This window comes from Eutrigla gurnardus, assembly GCF_963514095.1.
Source record: "Eutrigla gurnardus genome assembly, chromosome: 9".
NCBI lineage: Eukaryota > Metazoa > Chordata > Actinopteri > Perciformes > Triglidae > Eutrigla > Eutrigla gurnardus.
In genome coordinates, this window is record NC_139923.1 from 2774299 (window position 1) to 2791553 (window position 17255).

A 17255-nucleotide genomic window follows, 5' to 3' on the forward strand; every position below is an offset into this window, starting at 1 on the left:
GTTGGCAGATCTGTCACTATTGGTCAACCTGATGAGTCATTATAAATGTAAACCCCACCCCCGTTGGCAGATGTGTTACTATTGGTCACACTGGGTCTTTTAAACAAGAATAATCACTAGTGATTGGTTAGCAGATCTATCACTATATATATATATATACATATATATATATATATATATATATATATATATACACACATATATATATATATAAACACACACATATATATATATACATATATGTTTATATATATATATGTATATTTATACATATATATATACACACATATATTTATTTTTATTTATTTATATATTTATAAATATAAATATGAATGAATTTATTGAGGAAAGGAAAAATTGCCAGGAGGAAGTATTCAAAGAAAGAGCTTTATTGACAACACAACACACAACTGTACAAATTTGCCCACACAACAAACAAATGAACTGGCGACATTCTGTCCGAATTTGGTCAATTTTACAGCCGCCAGCGGTGCGTGGCCCTGTACTTGGGAGTCTTCTCTAATCGCGACTGTAGAGTCGCACAGAGCTCGGTGAGCTCCTGGCTACGAGAGGATGGAGGTCGCACAATCCATCCAGACACCCCGCCAACGACGCCGTCCTCCTTATCAGACATCATGTCTGTGGTGGCGCACTTCCAACGGTCCACCTCATCGCCAGCAAGCACACTCCGTCTCGCTTCCAGCAGCTGTAAAACAATCAATAAAGACAATCAGTACTGCGCGATGCACTGCGCATGGACACAACACATCTATTAATGCACCTGAAAAATAGGTTTAGGTAGGTTTGGTCACATTGACCAAAAACGGATCTAATAAATCTAATAAGTCTTACCCTCTTTCTCCTGGAACGACTCCGAGCTGACCTCTTCACAGCTTCCGCCTGCGATGCGAGATCAGGCTGTGTGTGTCTGAAGCTCCTGCGTACCGTTTCATAGTATGTCTTACAGGCAGCTGGAAAACAATTAAATGAGTGGTATGAATAAGAAAACTTAAGTCACAGTAAAATTAAAACAAGGAAGAAGAAAACAGTAAAAGTTACTTACACACAATGGCGTCACTATCAGCGTCATAGAAATCCGGACTTGCGGACAAAGCTCCGAGCAAGTAAGAGGTCACAGCTTCATTATGAGGCGAGGTTCGTCTGTGAAAACAAAATGAACAGTTAAGATCGGTATCTACTGTTAACACATCTATTTCCTTATACAGCAGAATGAAAGCATATTCTTTAAATCTTACCCTTGCTCCGGTTCGTAGCGCCTACAATTCGTCTCCGAGTTGTGAAGACGGCGTACTGCTTCCTGTAAAAGACCAACAACATACACTTAACAAAGCAACTTAACGTTACACTGGTTCCTCTCTCTTGTTCTTTTACAAGGCTACTATGCTACTTTTAGCTTGGACTATTAGCTTTTAAGCTACTTTTAGCTTGGGTTTGCTTTGCTAATTTTAGCTTAGCTAGCAGTCACCGAACATATTCTTACCGCAATCATCCTGAGAGTCTCCAGCAGTCCTGGATATAAGAATTATAACATTTAAACCACATTTTCTTAAGTGAAGCCTCTCAGAGCAGCATCCCTCCAGGCGCTCTGTGTCTGCATCCGTCCCTTTAACGGACAACGGTGCACAGCGTTATTAATCACCGTTAGTAAATATATAACCATGGTTTAACATAAGCACTATATTATTAGTTAACGTCGGTAAAAACGGCACATTTTCCGCTTCGCTTGCGCTCGCTAACCTCTATGGTAAATTAGCGTCAGTAGGCTAGCCGGCTGGCAGGACCTTCGATTCGTAACGTTAACGTACAATGCCAACAACAATAAAGTAACGTTCATTATCAATACGATTTAAAAGTCAGCTGGAAACATAAAAGTCATGTTACAGTATACTTACATGTGTACGCGGTTTGTGTCGGGCTGTCGCCAGAATCACCGCAGTCGTCCGCCATTATCCAAAACTTGGGAAGTCAGACGAGCCGCAATGCATTTTGGGAAGTTGAGTAGATTTAGCAAGGTCCGCTGTACTCAGAAATTCTTGCCAATGCAGTATACATCCGGGCATTTCTCGCGTGCACAAATTCACATACTATTGTATGTGAACGCACTACGTACTCAAATTTACGTCACAATTAAGTACGAGTAGGACGTTAGTATGGCATTTCGAACACAGCCGAGATCTATGATCTATGAACCCATCCTTGACCCTCTAGCAGAACTACGACCAGCCATTATAAAGCAGTTTATAGTTGTTAATGTTGTGTCAAAAGGTACTGCATTTAAACATGTTATTGCGCAAGTTTCCTGGCTTCATCCCCATCCGGACAGACATTTTTATGGAAAGCCAATAGAAGTTTGGAGCTTGCAGGGAACAGACACGTCATACCCAGCATCATTTCTGCCTGTTGAGCGCATTGCTGGGAGATGTGTGGTTAACACATCCACTGTGCATTTAAGCAAGACCAAAGAAAGGGTCACTGTAGTCATACCACTATGCACAGTGGTTGAGCTCTAGGAGACTGTGATGTTGTTTGCATGAATGTACATTTTACCTTTGTGGCAAAGCCTGATTAAAAGTAATTGTTGAAGCAAATTGTTTTGTGTATCTTTGAATGAAGATGAAATGAAGTTAACACCTTTCAGAAAAATGTCACCTGGGGGAAAACTCCCCCTGCTACCCTGATTTGCATCTGTATAGCTCACACCATTTTCATTTACATGTTAAAGCCTCCCCTAGGATTACGGGGAGGGGGGTCATGGGGGGACAACTGCCAAGCAAGGCCCACGTCAATTCCCGGCAATTTACGTCAGTTTTCGGTGTTTCCTGCAAATTGCCGTTTGCAGTCGTAAACCTGAACTTCCACGGCAATTTACAGGGCCGCTAACTGACGAAAATACCACTTTTCATGCAGTGATGTCTGTTGCATGGAGACACCACAAATTGTCTGTTGAGATTATTATTCACATAACATGACGATTATCATGAGTCACACTAGGTAAGAAGACGGATGCAGCAGCTGGAGGAGGAAGAGGCATGCATGGTGGAACATCCTGTCTGAATGTTCTCTCTCCAAACGCATGAAATATACAGCTGGTTATGGTGCTTTACACGTAAGAGGAATACAGCAGTCAGTTGTTTGTTTATCAATTGTGTTTTATAAAAATAAATTCCTCTATGCAACATATTATGCAGTCTTCCTGACCGTTACTTCAGTAATATTAACCATGACACATTTTAAAATTACTGTAAAGACTTGATGGTCAAATTTATCAGCAGTTGAAGTTCCCAGTTATCTCAGGACACTTCACACAGCAGGACGAGAACACGCTCATGATTTTCAGAGGCAATACATTTTCTAAATCCCAACATCACCCAGGAGGGAGCATTGCAGTGAGACAGTGGGGAGAAAAAAATGACTTTTAGGCAGACATCTTAGTTAGTTCTGTCTTTGTTTGTAGTGTTTCTGAACTGCATTAGAGATAGGCCTTTATTTTTGCATCCCCTCAGTGGATTGGACTAAATAACAGAAACATCTGTCATAGTAACGTCATAAATCTGCAGCAGTTTATTGAAGCATTCCTAAAATGTTTTTCCTCCAGGTTGATCATACACTACAAAACTTCATTAAAAACAGGTGGTATGGCAATAAAATATATTTTCTTAACTCGCAAACTGTCTGTTGAGGGTGTCACATTTGTGGCCGACTCTGCAGGGTCATATCAAGCTCTTCTGAAGTCAAGGAAGAGCTGCCCTCCAAAGTATTGTCCTCATCTACCGGCTCCAGGCGAGCTCTCTTTGATGGTCTCCTTATTGGAGTGGATGTCAAACAGGTCTGCTGGAACCATGGCTGTGCCAACACCGAAGTCCTTGCAGGACACAGTAGCATGGGTAGCTGTAACAGAGTTGAATGCAGGAATGAAACCCATGATATCACATAATAGAAATACACATCGATGCAAAAAGAAACGTTTGTTGATGTCGTCTACGCATCCGTGTATAAACAAACACTGATCAGCTGCTCTTGCTGCCGCATTCAAGCTACAAAACGTTCCCAAGCAAACTGATGTCTAAGCGTTATTTTACAGGTTTGAGGTGTTTCACGTTGGAAAAGCCCCCGCAGTACTACGTATCGTTAACGGTCCACAATATCAATACAATGGAAGCTTTTAACGCAACACGCCAATGCTAACTTTAGCCAGCACACCAATGCTAACAATGCTAACACTAAGAAAGCAAAGTAAACTGTAACACGGCATTACATAATATTTAGAAACTTACCGCTTCAGTGTCTGTTGTTGGCTCTCTGACTGTCGGTAATGATCCAAACTTTAGCCTCAGGTTAGAGGCATATCCTGAGCTGTAGCGACCCATGTTGTCAAAGCTCCTGTCGGTGAAGTGCGTCGCACACAGAAACACACATTTACGGACGCGTGTGCGCACATTTCCATCGTAGATGCTCCGACGATGCGAGTAAATATCAGCAATTCAGCATTGAACTGCCAACTCGCTTTCCGTTGATTTTGGCATTTTGGTTTACTGGTTTGTATGTACATCACACTGACAGCTAACAGGTATATGGGGATTATGTGGGCGGGACCACACAGGTGGAGCGATTCTAATGAGCCGAGATGACCCATATAAGGCACAGCAAAATTCGCTGCTGACGTCATTTAGTGGACATTCTGCAAACCGTTAGTTTATCGGGAGGATTTCTTTTAAATTGAGAAAGAGAAACGGAGATGGTGGTCTTTTCTGATACTCTGGGGACTTATTGACACCCCAGGGACCCATTTTAGGTTTGAAAACCATGGAAAAGTTGATTTTCATAATAGGGCCCCTTTAACATTCTGTGAAACTGTAACTCCTAAAAAAACACTAACTCTGCTAGTTTTAGTTAGCATCTGGTAAGTTTTAAAATAACTCTGAATTGTGTTAATTTCATGTTACACTGGAAATTTAACAACAGCAAATTTGCTGTGTATGGTTTGGTATTCTCTGGTGTTTAACCCAGGTATAGGTTGGTATTTTCTGGTGTTTAACCCTGGTATGGATTGGTATTTTCTGGTGTTTAACCCTGGCATGGTTTGGTATTCTCTGGTGCTCGAGCTCTGGTTTTGTTCCGTCTTCTCTGTTGTTAACCCTGTCATATAAAGAATAAACAACACAAGTTCTTTCGTAAAGACAATGGGGACAGAGACTTGTGGTTCTTTTGGTTGCAAAACCAAATATATTTTATTTAAGTATTCAGAGGAGAAATTTATTATCAAGATAAAAAGACTGTAATGACATAGGCTAAAAAGAGATTCACTTTATTACAAATAAGTGTTTGAAAACACTGTTAAGTTAAGGCATGCTTCTCCTAATTGGGACAGAAAACATTAAACATTAAAAAATAATTAATTAAAATATTACAGGAGAAAGAAATTAAAAGACTTTACCTAGGCTAACACTACACCGTACAGGCTGCAACAGAAGGGGGGGGGAGCTGACGCTACCTCCAGCAAGCTGCAGTGTGACAAGAAATGGCACCCAACTGAACCAGTCTTCCACAACCAGGATTGGCGAGGGGTAACTTACAGCTCTTTTCCCTGGGCTGCTAACGAGGACAAGCATCACCTGTTCTAACTCTGGTTAATTAACAGTGTGAATTATTTATGTATGCTGGTGTACACAGGTCTGGTCTTAGTTCTCATGAGAAGAACTGCAGCTACTCCAGTGTGTTGTTACAGGGTTGCCAACCCTCAAGCTCCTGGCCTGACACTCACGCTTTCACGATCAATCTCACGCTGTCATGGCAAGCGTGAGTGTCACGCCAGGAGCATGAGAGTTGGCAACCCTGGTTGGTCTCTGCGTCATCACAACAGCACACGTCATCAGAATGCATCCAGAGTGAACACCTTCAACATCCGTCCAAATTCCTACTTCCACCCCATCAATTTTAAAACAAAAGCACCTAAAAATCGCCCTCTTCAACACAAGATCCCTCAACAATAATAGTCTCATTCTCAATTAATTCATCATCGACCGACAACTTGACCTTCTGTGCCTTAATGAAACATGGCAAAAACCCCTGGATTATTTTGCACTCAACCAAACCACCCCTGCTGGATATTCCTACCTGGACAACCCACGCTCTGAGGGCAGAGGAGGGGGCATCGCTGCCATCTACCAACAAGACCTCCAACCTCGCCCTCTCTCCATCCCTGCTGCTCAATCATTTGAACACCTGGCTTTTAAATTACCCGGCCCTTAACCTCTCATCATTGCAATCATCTACCGCCCCCCCCAAACCCAACCCATCATTTCTCGCAGAACACTCTGAATTCATCACCGCACTCTCCTCAATCTCACCATCTCTTTTACTCCTCGGCGATTTCAACCTCCACATTGACTCCCCGGATTGTAAAAATGCCATGGACTTTCTGGACCTTATCAACTGCCTCAGCTTCACCCAACACCTCAACTTTCCCACCCACAACCGTGGACACATCTTAGACCTGGTTTTCTCCACTGGCCTCCACATCCACAATCCAGCACTCTCCATATCTGACCACCTGGCCATCACACTTGTCGTTGACACTCCCACCCCCCAACCCAAACAGGACCGCACAATCACTTTTCGCAAGCTTAAATCCATCTGCCCAGTCTCTCTTTCCACCTGCATATCAAACACTCTTTCCAGTCTCACCTTTCCTGCAAATCCAACCCCCATGGACCTCTTCAACATCTACAACAGCACACTGTCTTCATCCCTCAACAAACTGGCCCCCCTGAAAACCAAAACTGTCACCTTCACTCACTCGGCTCCCTGTTTCACCCGGAACTTCACAAACTCAAAAAACAACTGCGACAACTAGAACGACTTCACAAGAAAACCGATCTCACTGTACACGCCCTCACATACAAAGAACACACACACCTCTACAAATCAGCACTAAACAAAGCAAGTTCTGTCTACTACTCTGGCATCATTCACTCTGGATCCTCCAACCCACGCACCCTGTTTTCCACCATAAATAAACTCCTCAAGCCCCATGATAACATTTCATCCTCATTCGCTCCAGAGAAATGCAACAACCTCATTTCATTTTTCAACTCCAAAATAGAAAACATCCACAACCAGCTTGCAACCTCCTCTGCCTCCACCCCAGTCCCCGAACCCACACCTCCTTCATCCTCAGACCACCGGCTCTCTACATTCTCACCGATAACCACAGCTGACCTCTCCTAAAAACTCTCCACCATGAAATCATCCACCTCCCCCTGGACCCCATGCCCTCTGAACTCGTCAAAGCCTGTTTCACCTCTCTCGCCCCACTCATCACCGACACCATCAAGTCCTCCCTTACCTCTGGCACTGTCCCCCCACCTCTTAAGCTTGCTGCTATCACCCCTCTCCTTACAAAACCTGGTCTTGACTCCGATGACCCCAACAATTTCAGACCCATCTCCAACCTCACTTTCATATCAAAACTACTGGAAAGAGCCATTGCAACTCAACTCAAGTCTTACCTCCTCTCCAATAACCTATATGAAACATTCCAATCCGGCTTTCGAACCCACCACAGCACTGAAACAGCTCTAATCAAAGTCACAAACAACCTCCTACTCTCCTCTGATTCCGGCTCCTTCACCATTCTTCTCCTCCTGGACCTCAGTGCTGCCTTTGACACCATCAACCACTCCATCCTCCTCAGCCGCCTGAAATCCATAGGCATAACCGACTCCGCCCTCTCCTGGTTCAACTCATACCTGTCTGAAAGATTTCACTATATCGCAATAAACAATCACAAATCCCACGCCACCCCTGTCCCACACTGAGTCTCCCAATGCTCAGTGCTTGGCCCCATCCTCTTCATCCTCTACATGCTCCCACTTGGACACATCGTCCGCCGCCATGGACTTCATTTTCACTGCTATGCCAACGACACTCAACTCTACATCACCACCAAAACCATCACTCCAGCTATTCTCTCCACCCTCACCAACTGCCTCACCGACATAAAAACCTGGATGAACCACAACTTCCTCAAACTCAACAGCAATAAAACTGAAATTATAATCTTTGGCCCAAAATCCACCCTCCCTACCTCCCAGAACTTCTCACTGCATCGATGGTCACTCTGTCACTGCCTCCCCCCCCCTGGTCAGAAACCTTGGCATCTACATGGACCCCGCACTCTCCTTCAAGTCACACATAAACCACGTCACAAAAAACATCTTTCTACCATCCTTCTCAGCCGCTGAAACATTAATTCATGCCTTCATCACCTCCAGACTCGACTCGAGCATCCTGTATGGTTTCCCCTCCACTGTTCTTCAAAAACTGCAATATGTTCAAAACTCCGCTGCCCGACTGCTCACCCACACCCCCTCCAGAGAACACATCATGCCCATCCTCCGTCAACTTCACTGGCTTCCCGTAAAACAACGCATACATTTCAAGGTCCTCACCACCTACAAAGCCCTAAATAATCTTGCCCCGTCATACCTGACAGATCTCCTCCATCACCCCATCCACCCCCACCGAACACGCTCCACTGATGCCAACACCCTCACCCCCATCAAGTTTGTATTTTTGCGTTCTTTTGTTTGTAGTTTAAGTTTGTAGCCGTTTTGTTTGTACCTTCTTAATTTAGAATAGTGTTGTTTAAGTCTGTAGCCTTAGTTCATAGCCCTTGTTGTTTTTCCTCCCTGTGGATCTTTTTATTTTATTTTAGAATAAAAGCCTGAATACTGCCTCTGCCCTGCATCAGAGTCCTCCCTCCTTGTCCAAGCCTGACAGAACGCATTGGCCAGTATGGACTCAGCGGGGGTTAGGCAGTTGGTGGAACTTCTCCAGGCCCGACAAGCCCGCCTGTCCTGCCTGGAGGAGTTCCAGACAGCTATGGCGTCCCATCTCGGACATCTTTCGGCGCGGCTCCGGGGCTTGCAGGAGCTCCTAGCTCCACCGATCACAGCCAAGCTACCAGCCCATGCCTCAGCTCCGGCCTCAGACCATGCCTCAGCCACAGCCATGCTACCAGCCCATGCCTCAGACACAGCCATGCTACCAGACCATGCCTCAGTCACAGCCATGCTACCAGACCAGGCCCACATCCAGGCTACCAGCCCATGCCCCAGCAGGATCCTCAGTCCACGCGGAGGCCCGTCCGTCACCTGTCCAGTCGGAGGGCCGTCCATTACCAGTCCAGGCAGAGGATCGTCCGTCACCAGTCCAGACAGGGGACTGTCCGACACCTGCTCCACGCAGCCTTTTGGGGGTTCGCTCGTTGCCTGTTCCCATTCCTGTCCCGACGGGGGACCATCCTACGCCTGCTCCACGCAGCCATCCGGGAGTCTGCTCGCCGCCCATTCCTGTCCCGATGAGGGACCCTCCGACGCCTGCTCCACTCCGCCATCCAGGAGTCCGCTCGTCACCCGTTCCTGTCCGGATGGGGGACCGTCTGACGCCTGCTCCACGCAGCCTTCCGGCGGTTCGCTCGTCGCCTGTTCTGGTCCAAACGGGGGACCGTCCTACGCCTACTCCACGCAGCCTTACTTAGGGGCTCCGCTCAGTGGGTCGCCTTCCTGCCCGGCCTACCGAGCGGCCCGACCCACTGGGTCGCCCTCCTGCACGGCCTCCCGAGCGGTCCCATCGGCTTGGTCCCCATCCTGCCCCGGCCAGTGGGGGCCGTCTCAGGCCTGTACTCCATTTTAATTCTCCTTGACCTCAGTTCAGCTTTTGACACAGTGGACCATAATGTTTTAATCAGCCGACTGAAGAATTGTGTTGGTATCAGTGATGTGGCTCTGGATTGGTTCATCTCCTATCTGTCGAACAGGTCCTTCTCTGTAGTGCTCAGAGATGCCTCCTCCTCTTGGGCTCCTCTCCTTTGTGGGGTGCCCCAGGGGTCTAATCTGGATCCCATCTTATTCACTATTTATATGCTACCCCTGGGGCAAATCATGCGTAGACATGATAGAAATCGATTTACATTGCGACGCCGATGAACCCCAATTGTATGTCCCGTTAAAGCCTGGTACCAAAAATTGGATTTCCCAAAATATCCTGCAGCTAAATGACTCCAAATCAGAAGTGATTATGAGTACATACTCTGGCCATAGCACTAGCAGAGTTAACCATCTTTCCTCTAGTCTAGGTGCCCTATCTAAGAATGTGTGTAAAGAGGCCCAAAACCTAGGTGTTATTTTTGACTCTGAGTTGAGCTTTGATGCTCAGGGCCCAGTATTTCAAAAGGGATCCGACTGGATTATCCTGGTCGGATTGGATTAAATCGTGATCTGATCTGAAAACTGGGTATTTCAACACGGATCCAGAGAATCCCGATCCTGAAGATCAGGATTCAGCTTTGGTAATCCAATCCTCCCTTGAATCCAGATAAAGGGCTGGATTTGGGTATTTCAAAACGTAAGGCAGAGATCTGGATCAGCTTGATACCAAAATTTCAGGATCATTTGGATCCCACCTCAGAGGTGGATTTGACTTGGATTGACAATGTCTCAGCTCCGCTTCTCCTAGATATTGTTACTCAAGATGTTCATTACACTTAATCTAAATTGTCAGTGCATTACTTGAAACAAATTGTAATTTAAGAACATTTAAGGTGTAGCAAAAGTGTTTTGCTATGTTTGTGTACAAACTGATTATTTTACTTAACCAAATCAAATGCTATTTTGCTTTAAATTACCACAATTATGTTTAGTGAGAGCCTTCTACATAAAGGGAGACAAATTAGGATGGAAAAAAGGTTATCTAAATGTGTCACTGATCAGGCAATAACACATGAAAATAATGCAACTACAATTTCAAACACTTTCCAGCACTTTATTCAAAATCCAACAATTTATCACTGCAATTGAAGCATTTCCAAGGATTTCCAGCACTCATACAGACCCTGTCCTTAATAGCTGAGTGGGCTCTGAAAGTAGAAGAAAGGGAAGGAGTATGAGTAATATCTTTGTCTTCATTTGGACTCCACAATAGTCACAGAAATTGTGTGCATGATGACAACAGATTGATTTTCCCAGCATTACTGTAGCATTCTGACACTTCTGAATGAACTGCATAGTTCATACACAACACACATATACACAGTGTAATGTTAGGATTCCAAAGCACTGTAGCAGTCTGGTCTGTACACATGTAGCCTATTTTCAGTCTCCTGTGTTGCCAATGACGTAACACTAATAAACTCCGAACAGGTTGATGTTAGTTTAAACAGTTATGGTATAATGTACGTCAGATTAATTACCTTGTAAATCAAACCATGGACCGCAAAATTCGTAAACAAAGCCAGCGGCCGCTAGCCCGCTAGCTGCTTAACACGCAAGTCAATGAAGCCGAGTTAGCTACCGTTAGCACGGCCGCGGCTCAATTAGAGATCGCTACAGCCTGGTTTTCAGTACGTGACAATTCATATAGTTAGCTAGCACGATATGTTGGTTGGCGTTCATATGGTCCTTAAACTGCTAAACATTAGACGACGGTAAACTTACATTTTTTATGTGAAAGTCGTGCTCCCACACTGCATGAAAAGTCGGATTTTCGTCCCTGTAAACGCCTGAAAATCTCCCTAATTTTCGGGAGTTAACGACAATTTACAGGCTGCAAACGCCGCGTTCGTCTGTGCCGAAAATTGTCGGAAACGAACCACAGCGAAGGCTCTAATTAGCATATGAATAGCGGCGAAACCGCGCCTGGCCAGAGATGGCTTGAATATCCTCACTCAGGATTGGATGAAACCACTAGTTTTAAACAAGTATAATCGCTCGTGATTGGTTGGCAGATCTGGTCATTATAAATGTAAACCCCACCCCCGTTGGCAGATGTGTTACTATTGGTCACACTGGGTCTTTTAAACAAGAATAATCAATAGTGATTGGTTAGCAGATCTATCACTATATATATATATACATATATATATATATATATATACACACATATATATAATACATATGTTTATATATATATGTATATTTATACATATATATACACACATATATTTATTTTTATTTATTTATATATTTATAAATATGAATGAATTTATTGAGGAAAGGAAAAATTGCCAGGAGGAAGTATTCAAAGAAAGAGCTTTATTGACAACACAACACACAACTGTACAAATTTGCCCACACAACAAACAAATGAACTGGCGACATTCTGTCCGAATTTGGTCAATTTTACAGCCGACTGCAGTGCGTGGCCCTGTACTTGGGAGTCTTCTCTAATCGCGACTGTAGAGTCGCACAGAGCTCGGTGAGCTCCTGGCTGTCGCACAATCCATCCAGACACCCCGCCAACGACGCTGTCCTCCTCATCAGACATCATGTCTGTGGTGGCGCACTTCCAACGGTCCGCCTCATCGCCAGCAAGCACACTCTGTCTCGCTTCCAGCAGCTGTAAAACAATTAATAAAGACAATCAGTACTGCGCATGGACACAACACATCTATTAATGCACCTGAAAATAGGTTTAGGTAGGTTTGGTCACATTGACCAAAAACGGATCTAATAAGTCTTACCCTCTTTCTCCTGGAACGACTCCGAGCTGACGTCTTAACAGCTTCCGCCTGCGATGTGAGATCAGGCTGTGTGTGTCTGAAGCTCCTGCGTACCGTTTCATAGTATGTCTTACAGGCAGCTGGAAAACAATTAAATGAGTGGTATGAATAAGAAAACTTAAGTCACAGTAAAATTAAAACAAGGAAGAAGAAAACAGTAAAAGTTACTTACACACAATGGCGTCACTATCAGCGTCATAGAAATCCGGACTTGCGGACAAAGCTCCAAGCAAGTAAAAGGTCACAGCTTCGTTATGAGGCGAGGTTCGTCTGTGAAAACAAAATGAACAGTTAAGATCGGTATCTACTGTTAACGCATCTATTTCCTTATACAGCAGAATCAAAGCATATTCTTTAACACTGCATGAAAAGTCGGATTTTCGTCCCTGTAAACGCCCGAAAATCTCCCTAATTTTCGGGAGTTAACGACAGTTTACAGGCTGCGAACGCCACGTTCGTCTATGCCGAAAATTGTCGGAAACGAACCACAGCAAAGGCTCTAATTAGCATTTGAATAGCGGCGAAACCCCGCCTGGCCAGAGATGGCTTGAATATCCTCACTCAGGATTGGATGAAACCACTAGTTTTAAACAAGTATAATCGCTCGTGATTGGTTGGCAGATCTGGTCATTATAAATGTAAAGCCAACCCACGTTGGTAGATCTGTCACTATTGGTCAACCTGATGAGTCATTATAAATGTAAACCCCACCCCCGTTGGCAGATGTGTTACTATTGGTCACACTGGGTCTTTTAAACAAGAATAATCACTAGTGATTGGTTAGCAGATCTATTACTATATATATATATATATATACATATATATATATACTAGGGCTGTCAAAGTTAACGCGTTAATAACGCGTTAACGCAACATCCTCTTAACGCCGTTAATTTTTTTAACGCGCGATTAACGCTCGGTATTTAAAAAAAAAAACGCGCATTGTATGATTTATGGTCGTCGGTGGCACCTGTAGTCTTGATCCAGAGGGAAGCAGCGTGTCCACAGGCAGCGGTGTAGCCCGCGTCCCATATGTGAAAAGCCGTGCAATGCATTCTGGTAGCGTCGCGGCGAATGTCGAGAGACGGCGCGCGAGTTGGCCGCTCCTCATTTGCCTAAAGTATAAGTTGAATCTACTTTATGCTAATCAGAGGCGCCGGGCTCGACTCGCCGCCTCGGGAACGCTCGCAAAAATCTGTTGTTTGAAGGAGAGCGCCTGTCAATCATCCTCTAGTGGCAGCCCACCAAGCGTGCAATACTGGGAAGCGGCGCGTCCACACGCGTTTAAAATCGCCCCTGTGGACACGTACCTTGAAGGTGCGTGTCCACAGGGGCGTTTTGTGAACGGCAAATTCACCTTCAAAAGACTGCCGGATGGTTCAGTTGATAAGACCAAAGTCATCTGCGCGTACTGTGGGTATGAAATGAGCTACCATAGAAGCACGTCCAGTCTGAGATATCACTTGCAAGCCACTGCACTTATATCCTAACTGTACTTATCTCCTGTTACACGATCTCCTGTGACATGTTCACTTTAACTGTTTGTGATATATTCTTATAACCCTGTTTTGATTCCATGTTTTGGTAAGGGGATATTTGAAGTGTTAAATAAACTTTTTCATAAATCAAGTATATTTGCCCTTATGTTGTTAAAAGTATTAAGAATATGAAAAAAATACATTAAGGTACATTTAGAAGAAAAAAAAATGTGCTTAAAAAAATGTGATTAATTTGCGATTAATCGCGAGTTAACTATGGGCAAAATGCGATTAATCGCGATTAAAAAAATCAATCTTTTGACAGCCCTAATATATACACATATATATATACACACACATTTATTTTTATTTATTTATATATTTATAAATATAAATATGAATGAATTTATTGAATTGCCAGGAGGAAGTATTCAAAGAAAGAGCTTTATTGACAACACAACACACAACTGTACAAATTTGCCCACACAACAAACAAATGAACTGGCGACATTCTGTCCGAATTTGGTCAATTTTACAGCCGCCAGCGGTGCGTGGCCCTGTACTTGGGAGTCTTCTCTAATCGCGACTGTAGAGTCGCACAGAGCTCGGTGAGCTCCTGGCTACGAGAGGATGGAGGTCGCACAATCCATCCAGACACCCCGCCAACGACGCCGTCCTCCTCATCAGACATCATGTCTGTGGTGGCGCACTTCCAACGGTCCACCTCATCGCCAGCAAGCACACTCCGTCTCGCTTCCAGCAGCTGTAAAACAATCAATAAAGACAATCAGTACTGCGCGATGCACTGCGCATGGACACGACAAATCTATTAATGCACCTGAAAAATAGGTTTAGGTAGGTTTGGTCACATTGACCAAAAATGGATCTAATAAATCGAATAAGTCTTACCCTCTTTCTCCTGGAACGACTCCGAGCTGACGTCTTCACAGCTTCCGCCTGCGATGCGAGATCAGGCTGTGTGTGTCTGAAGCTCCTGCGTACCGTTTCATAGTATGTCTTACAGGCAGCTGGAAAACAATTAAATGAGTGGTATGAATAAGAAAACTTAAGTCACAGTAAAATTAAACAAGGAAGAAGAAAACAGTAAAAGTTACTTACACACAATGGCGTCACTATCAGCGTCATAGAAATCCGGACTTGCGGACAAAGCTCCGAGCAAGTAAGCGGTCACAGCTTCGTTATGAGGCGAGGTTCGTCTGTGAAAACAAAATGAATAGTTAAGATCGGCATCTACTGTTAACGCATCTATTTCCTTATACAGCAGAATGAAAGCATATTCTTTAAATCTTACCTTTGCTCCGGTTCGTAGCGCCTACAATTCGTCTCCGAGTTGTGAAGCCGGCGTACTGCTTCCTGTAAAAGACCAACAACGTACACTTAACAAAGCAACTTAACGTTACACTGGTTCCTCTCTCTTGTTCTTTTACAAGGCTACTATGCTACTTTTAGCTTGGACTATTAGCTTTTAAGCTACTTTTAGCTTGGGCTTGCTTTGCTAATTTTAGCTTAGCTAGCAGTCACCGAACATATTCTTACCGCAATCATCCTGAGAGTCTCCAGCAGTCCTGGGACATCCTGAGAGTCTCCAGCAGTCCTGGATATAAGAATTATAACATTTAAACCACATTTTCTTAAGTGAAGCCTCTCAGAGCAGCATTCCTGCTGCCGGTGAACGTGAACGTCTCCTCCTCGTTCTCTCCACTGAATGAGGCGCCCGGTGTCTGCATCCGCCCCTTTAACGGACAACGGTGCACGGCGTTATTAATCACCGTTAGTAAATATATAACCACGGTTTAACATAAGCACTATATTATTAGTTAACGTCGGTAAAAACGGCACATTTTCCGCTTCGCTTGCGCTCGCTAACCTCTGTGGTAAATTAGCGTCAGTAGGCTAGCCGGCTGCCAGGACCTTCGATTCGTAACGTTAACGTACAATGCCAACAACAATAAAGTAACGTTCATTATCAATACGATTTAAAAGTCAGCTGGAAACATAAAAGTCATGTTACAGTATACTTACATGTGTACGCGGTTTGTGTCGGGCTGTCGCCAGAATCACCGCAGTCGTCCGCCATTATCCAAAACTTGTGAAGTCAGACGAGCCGCAATGCATTTTGGGAAGTTGAGTAGATTTAGCAAGGTCCGCTGTACTCAGAAATTCTTGCCAATGCAGTATACATCCGGGCATTTCTCGCGTGCACAAATTCACATACTATTGTATGTGAACGCACTACGTACTCAAATTTACGTCACAATTAAGTACGAGTAGGACGTTAGTATGGCATTTCTAACACAGCCGAGATCTATGATCTATGAACCCATCCTTGACCCTCTAGCAGAACTACGACCAGCCATTATAAAGCAGTTTATAGTTGTTAATGTTGTGTCAAAAGGTACTGCATTTAAACAGCAAGTTTCCTGGCTTCATCCCCATCCGGACAGACATTTTTATGGAAAGCCAATAGAAGTTTGGAGCTTGCAGGGAACAGACACGTCATACCCAGCATCATTTCTGCCTGTTGAGCGCATTGCTGGGAGATGTGTGGTTAACACATCCACTGTGCATTTAAGCAAGACCAAAGAAAGGGTCACTGTAGTCATACCACTATGCACAGTGGTTGAGCTCTAGGAGACTGTGATGTTGTTTGCATGAATGTACATTTTACCTTTGTGGCAAAGCCTGATTAAAAGTAATTGTTGAAGCAAATTGTTTTGTGTATCTTTGAATGAAGATGAAATTAAGTTATATCTTTGAATGAAGATGAAATTAAGTTATATCTTTGAATGAAGATGAAATTAAGTTATATCTTTGAATGAAGATGAACTGAAGTTAACACCTTTCAGAAAAATGTCGCCTGGGGGAAAACTCCCCCTGCTACCCTGATTTGCATTTGTATAGCTCACAGCATTTTCATTTACATGTTAAAGCCTCCCCTAGGATTACGGGGAGGGGGGTCATGGGGGGACAACTGCCAAGCAAGGCCCACGTCAATTCCCGGCAATTTACGTCAGTTTTCGGTGTTTCCTGCAAATTGCCGTTTGCAGTCGTAAACCTGAACTTCCACGTCAATTTACAGGGCCGCTAACTGACGAAAATCCCACTTTTCATGCAGTGCCAGCTGCTCCTTCCGTGAAGTATTCCGCCATGTTTCAGATCCAGAGGCGGAGACTTGA

General features: G+C 44.2%; 1 protein-coding gene across 2 annotated transcripts; it reads right to left on the bottom strand.

The window, feature by feature from the left end:
- Positions 1–442: 442 nt before the first annotated feature.
- Positions 443–16169, bottom strand: LOC311019038 (uncharacterized protein C14orf93-like). 2 transcript variants are annotated; one of them, XM_084018203.1, is made up of 6 exons: positions 16102–16169; positions 15616–15673; positions 1257–1318; positions 1064–1161; positions 853–971; positions 443–706 (listed from the first exon to the last, which is right to left on the bottom strand). In XM_084018203.1, coding segments are annotated over exons 1-6 (570 nt in total). In that variant the 5' UTR covers positions 16104–16169; the 3' UTR covers positions 443–475. The 2 variants fall into 2 exon arrangements, with proteins under 2 accessions (XP_083874329.1, XP_083874330.1); XM_084018204.1 differs by lacking the exons at positions 15616–15673; positions 16102–16169 and adding an exon at positions 1502–1511.
- Between the last annotated feature and the right edge of the window lie 1086 nt (positions 16170–17255).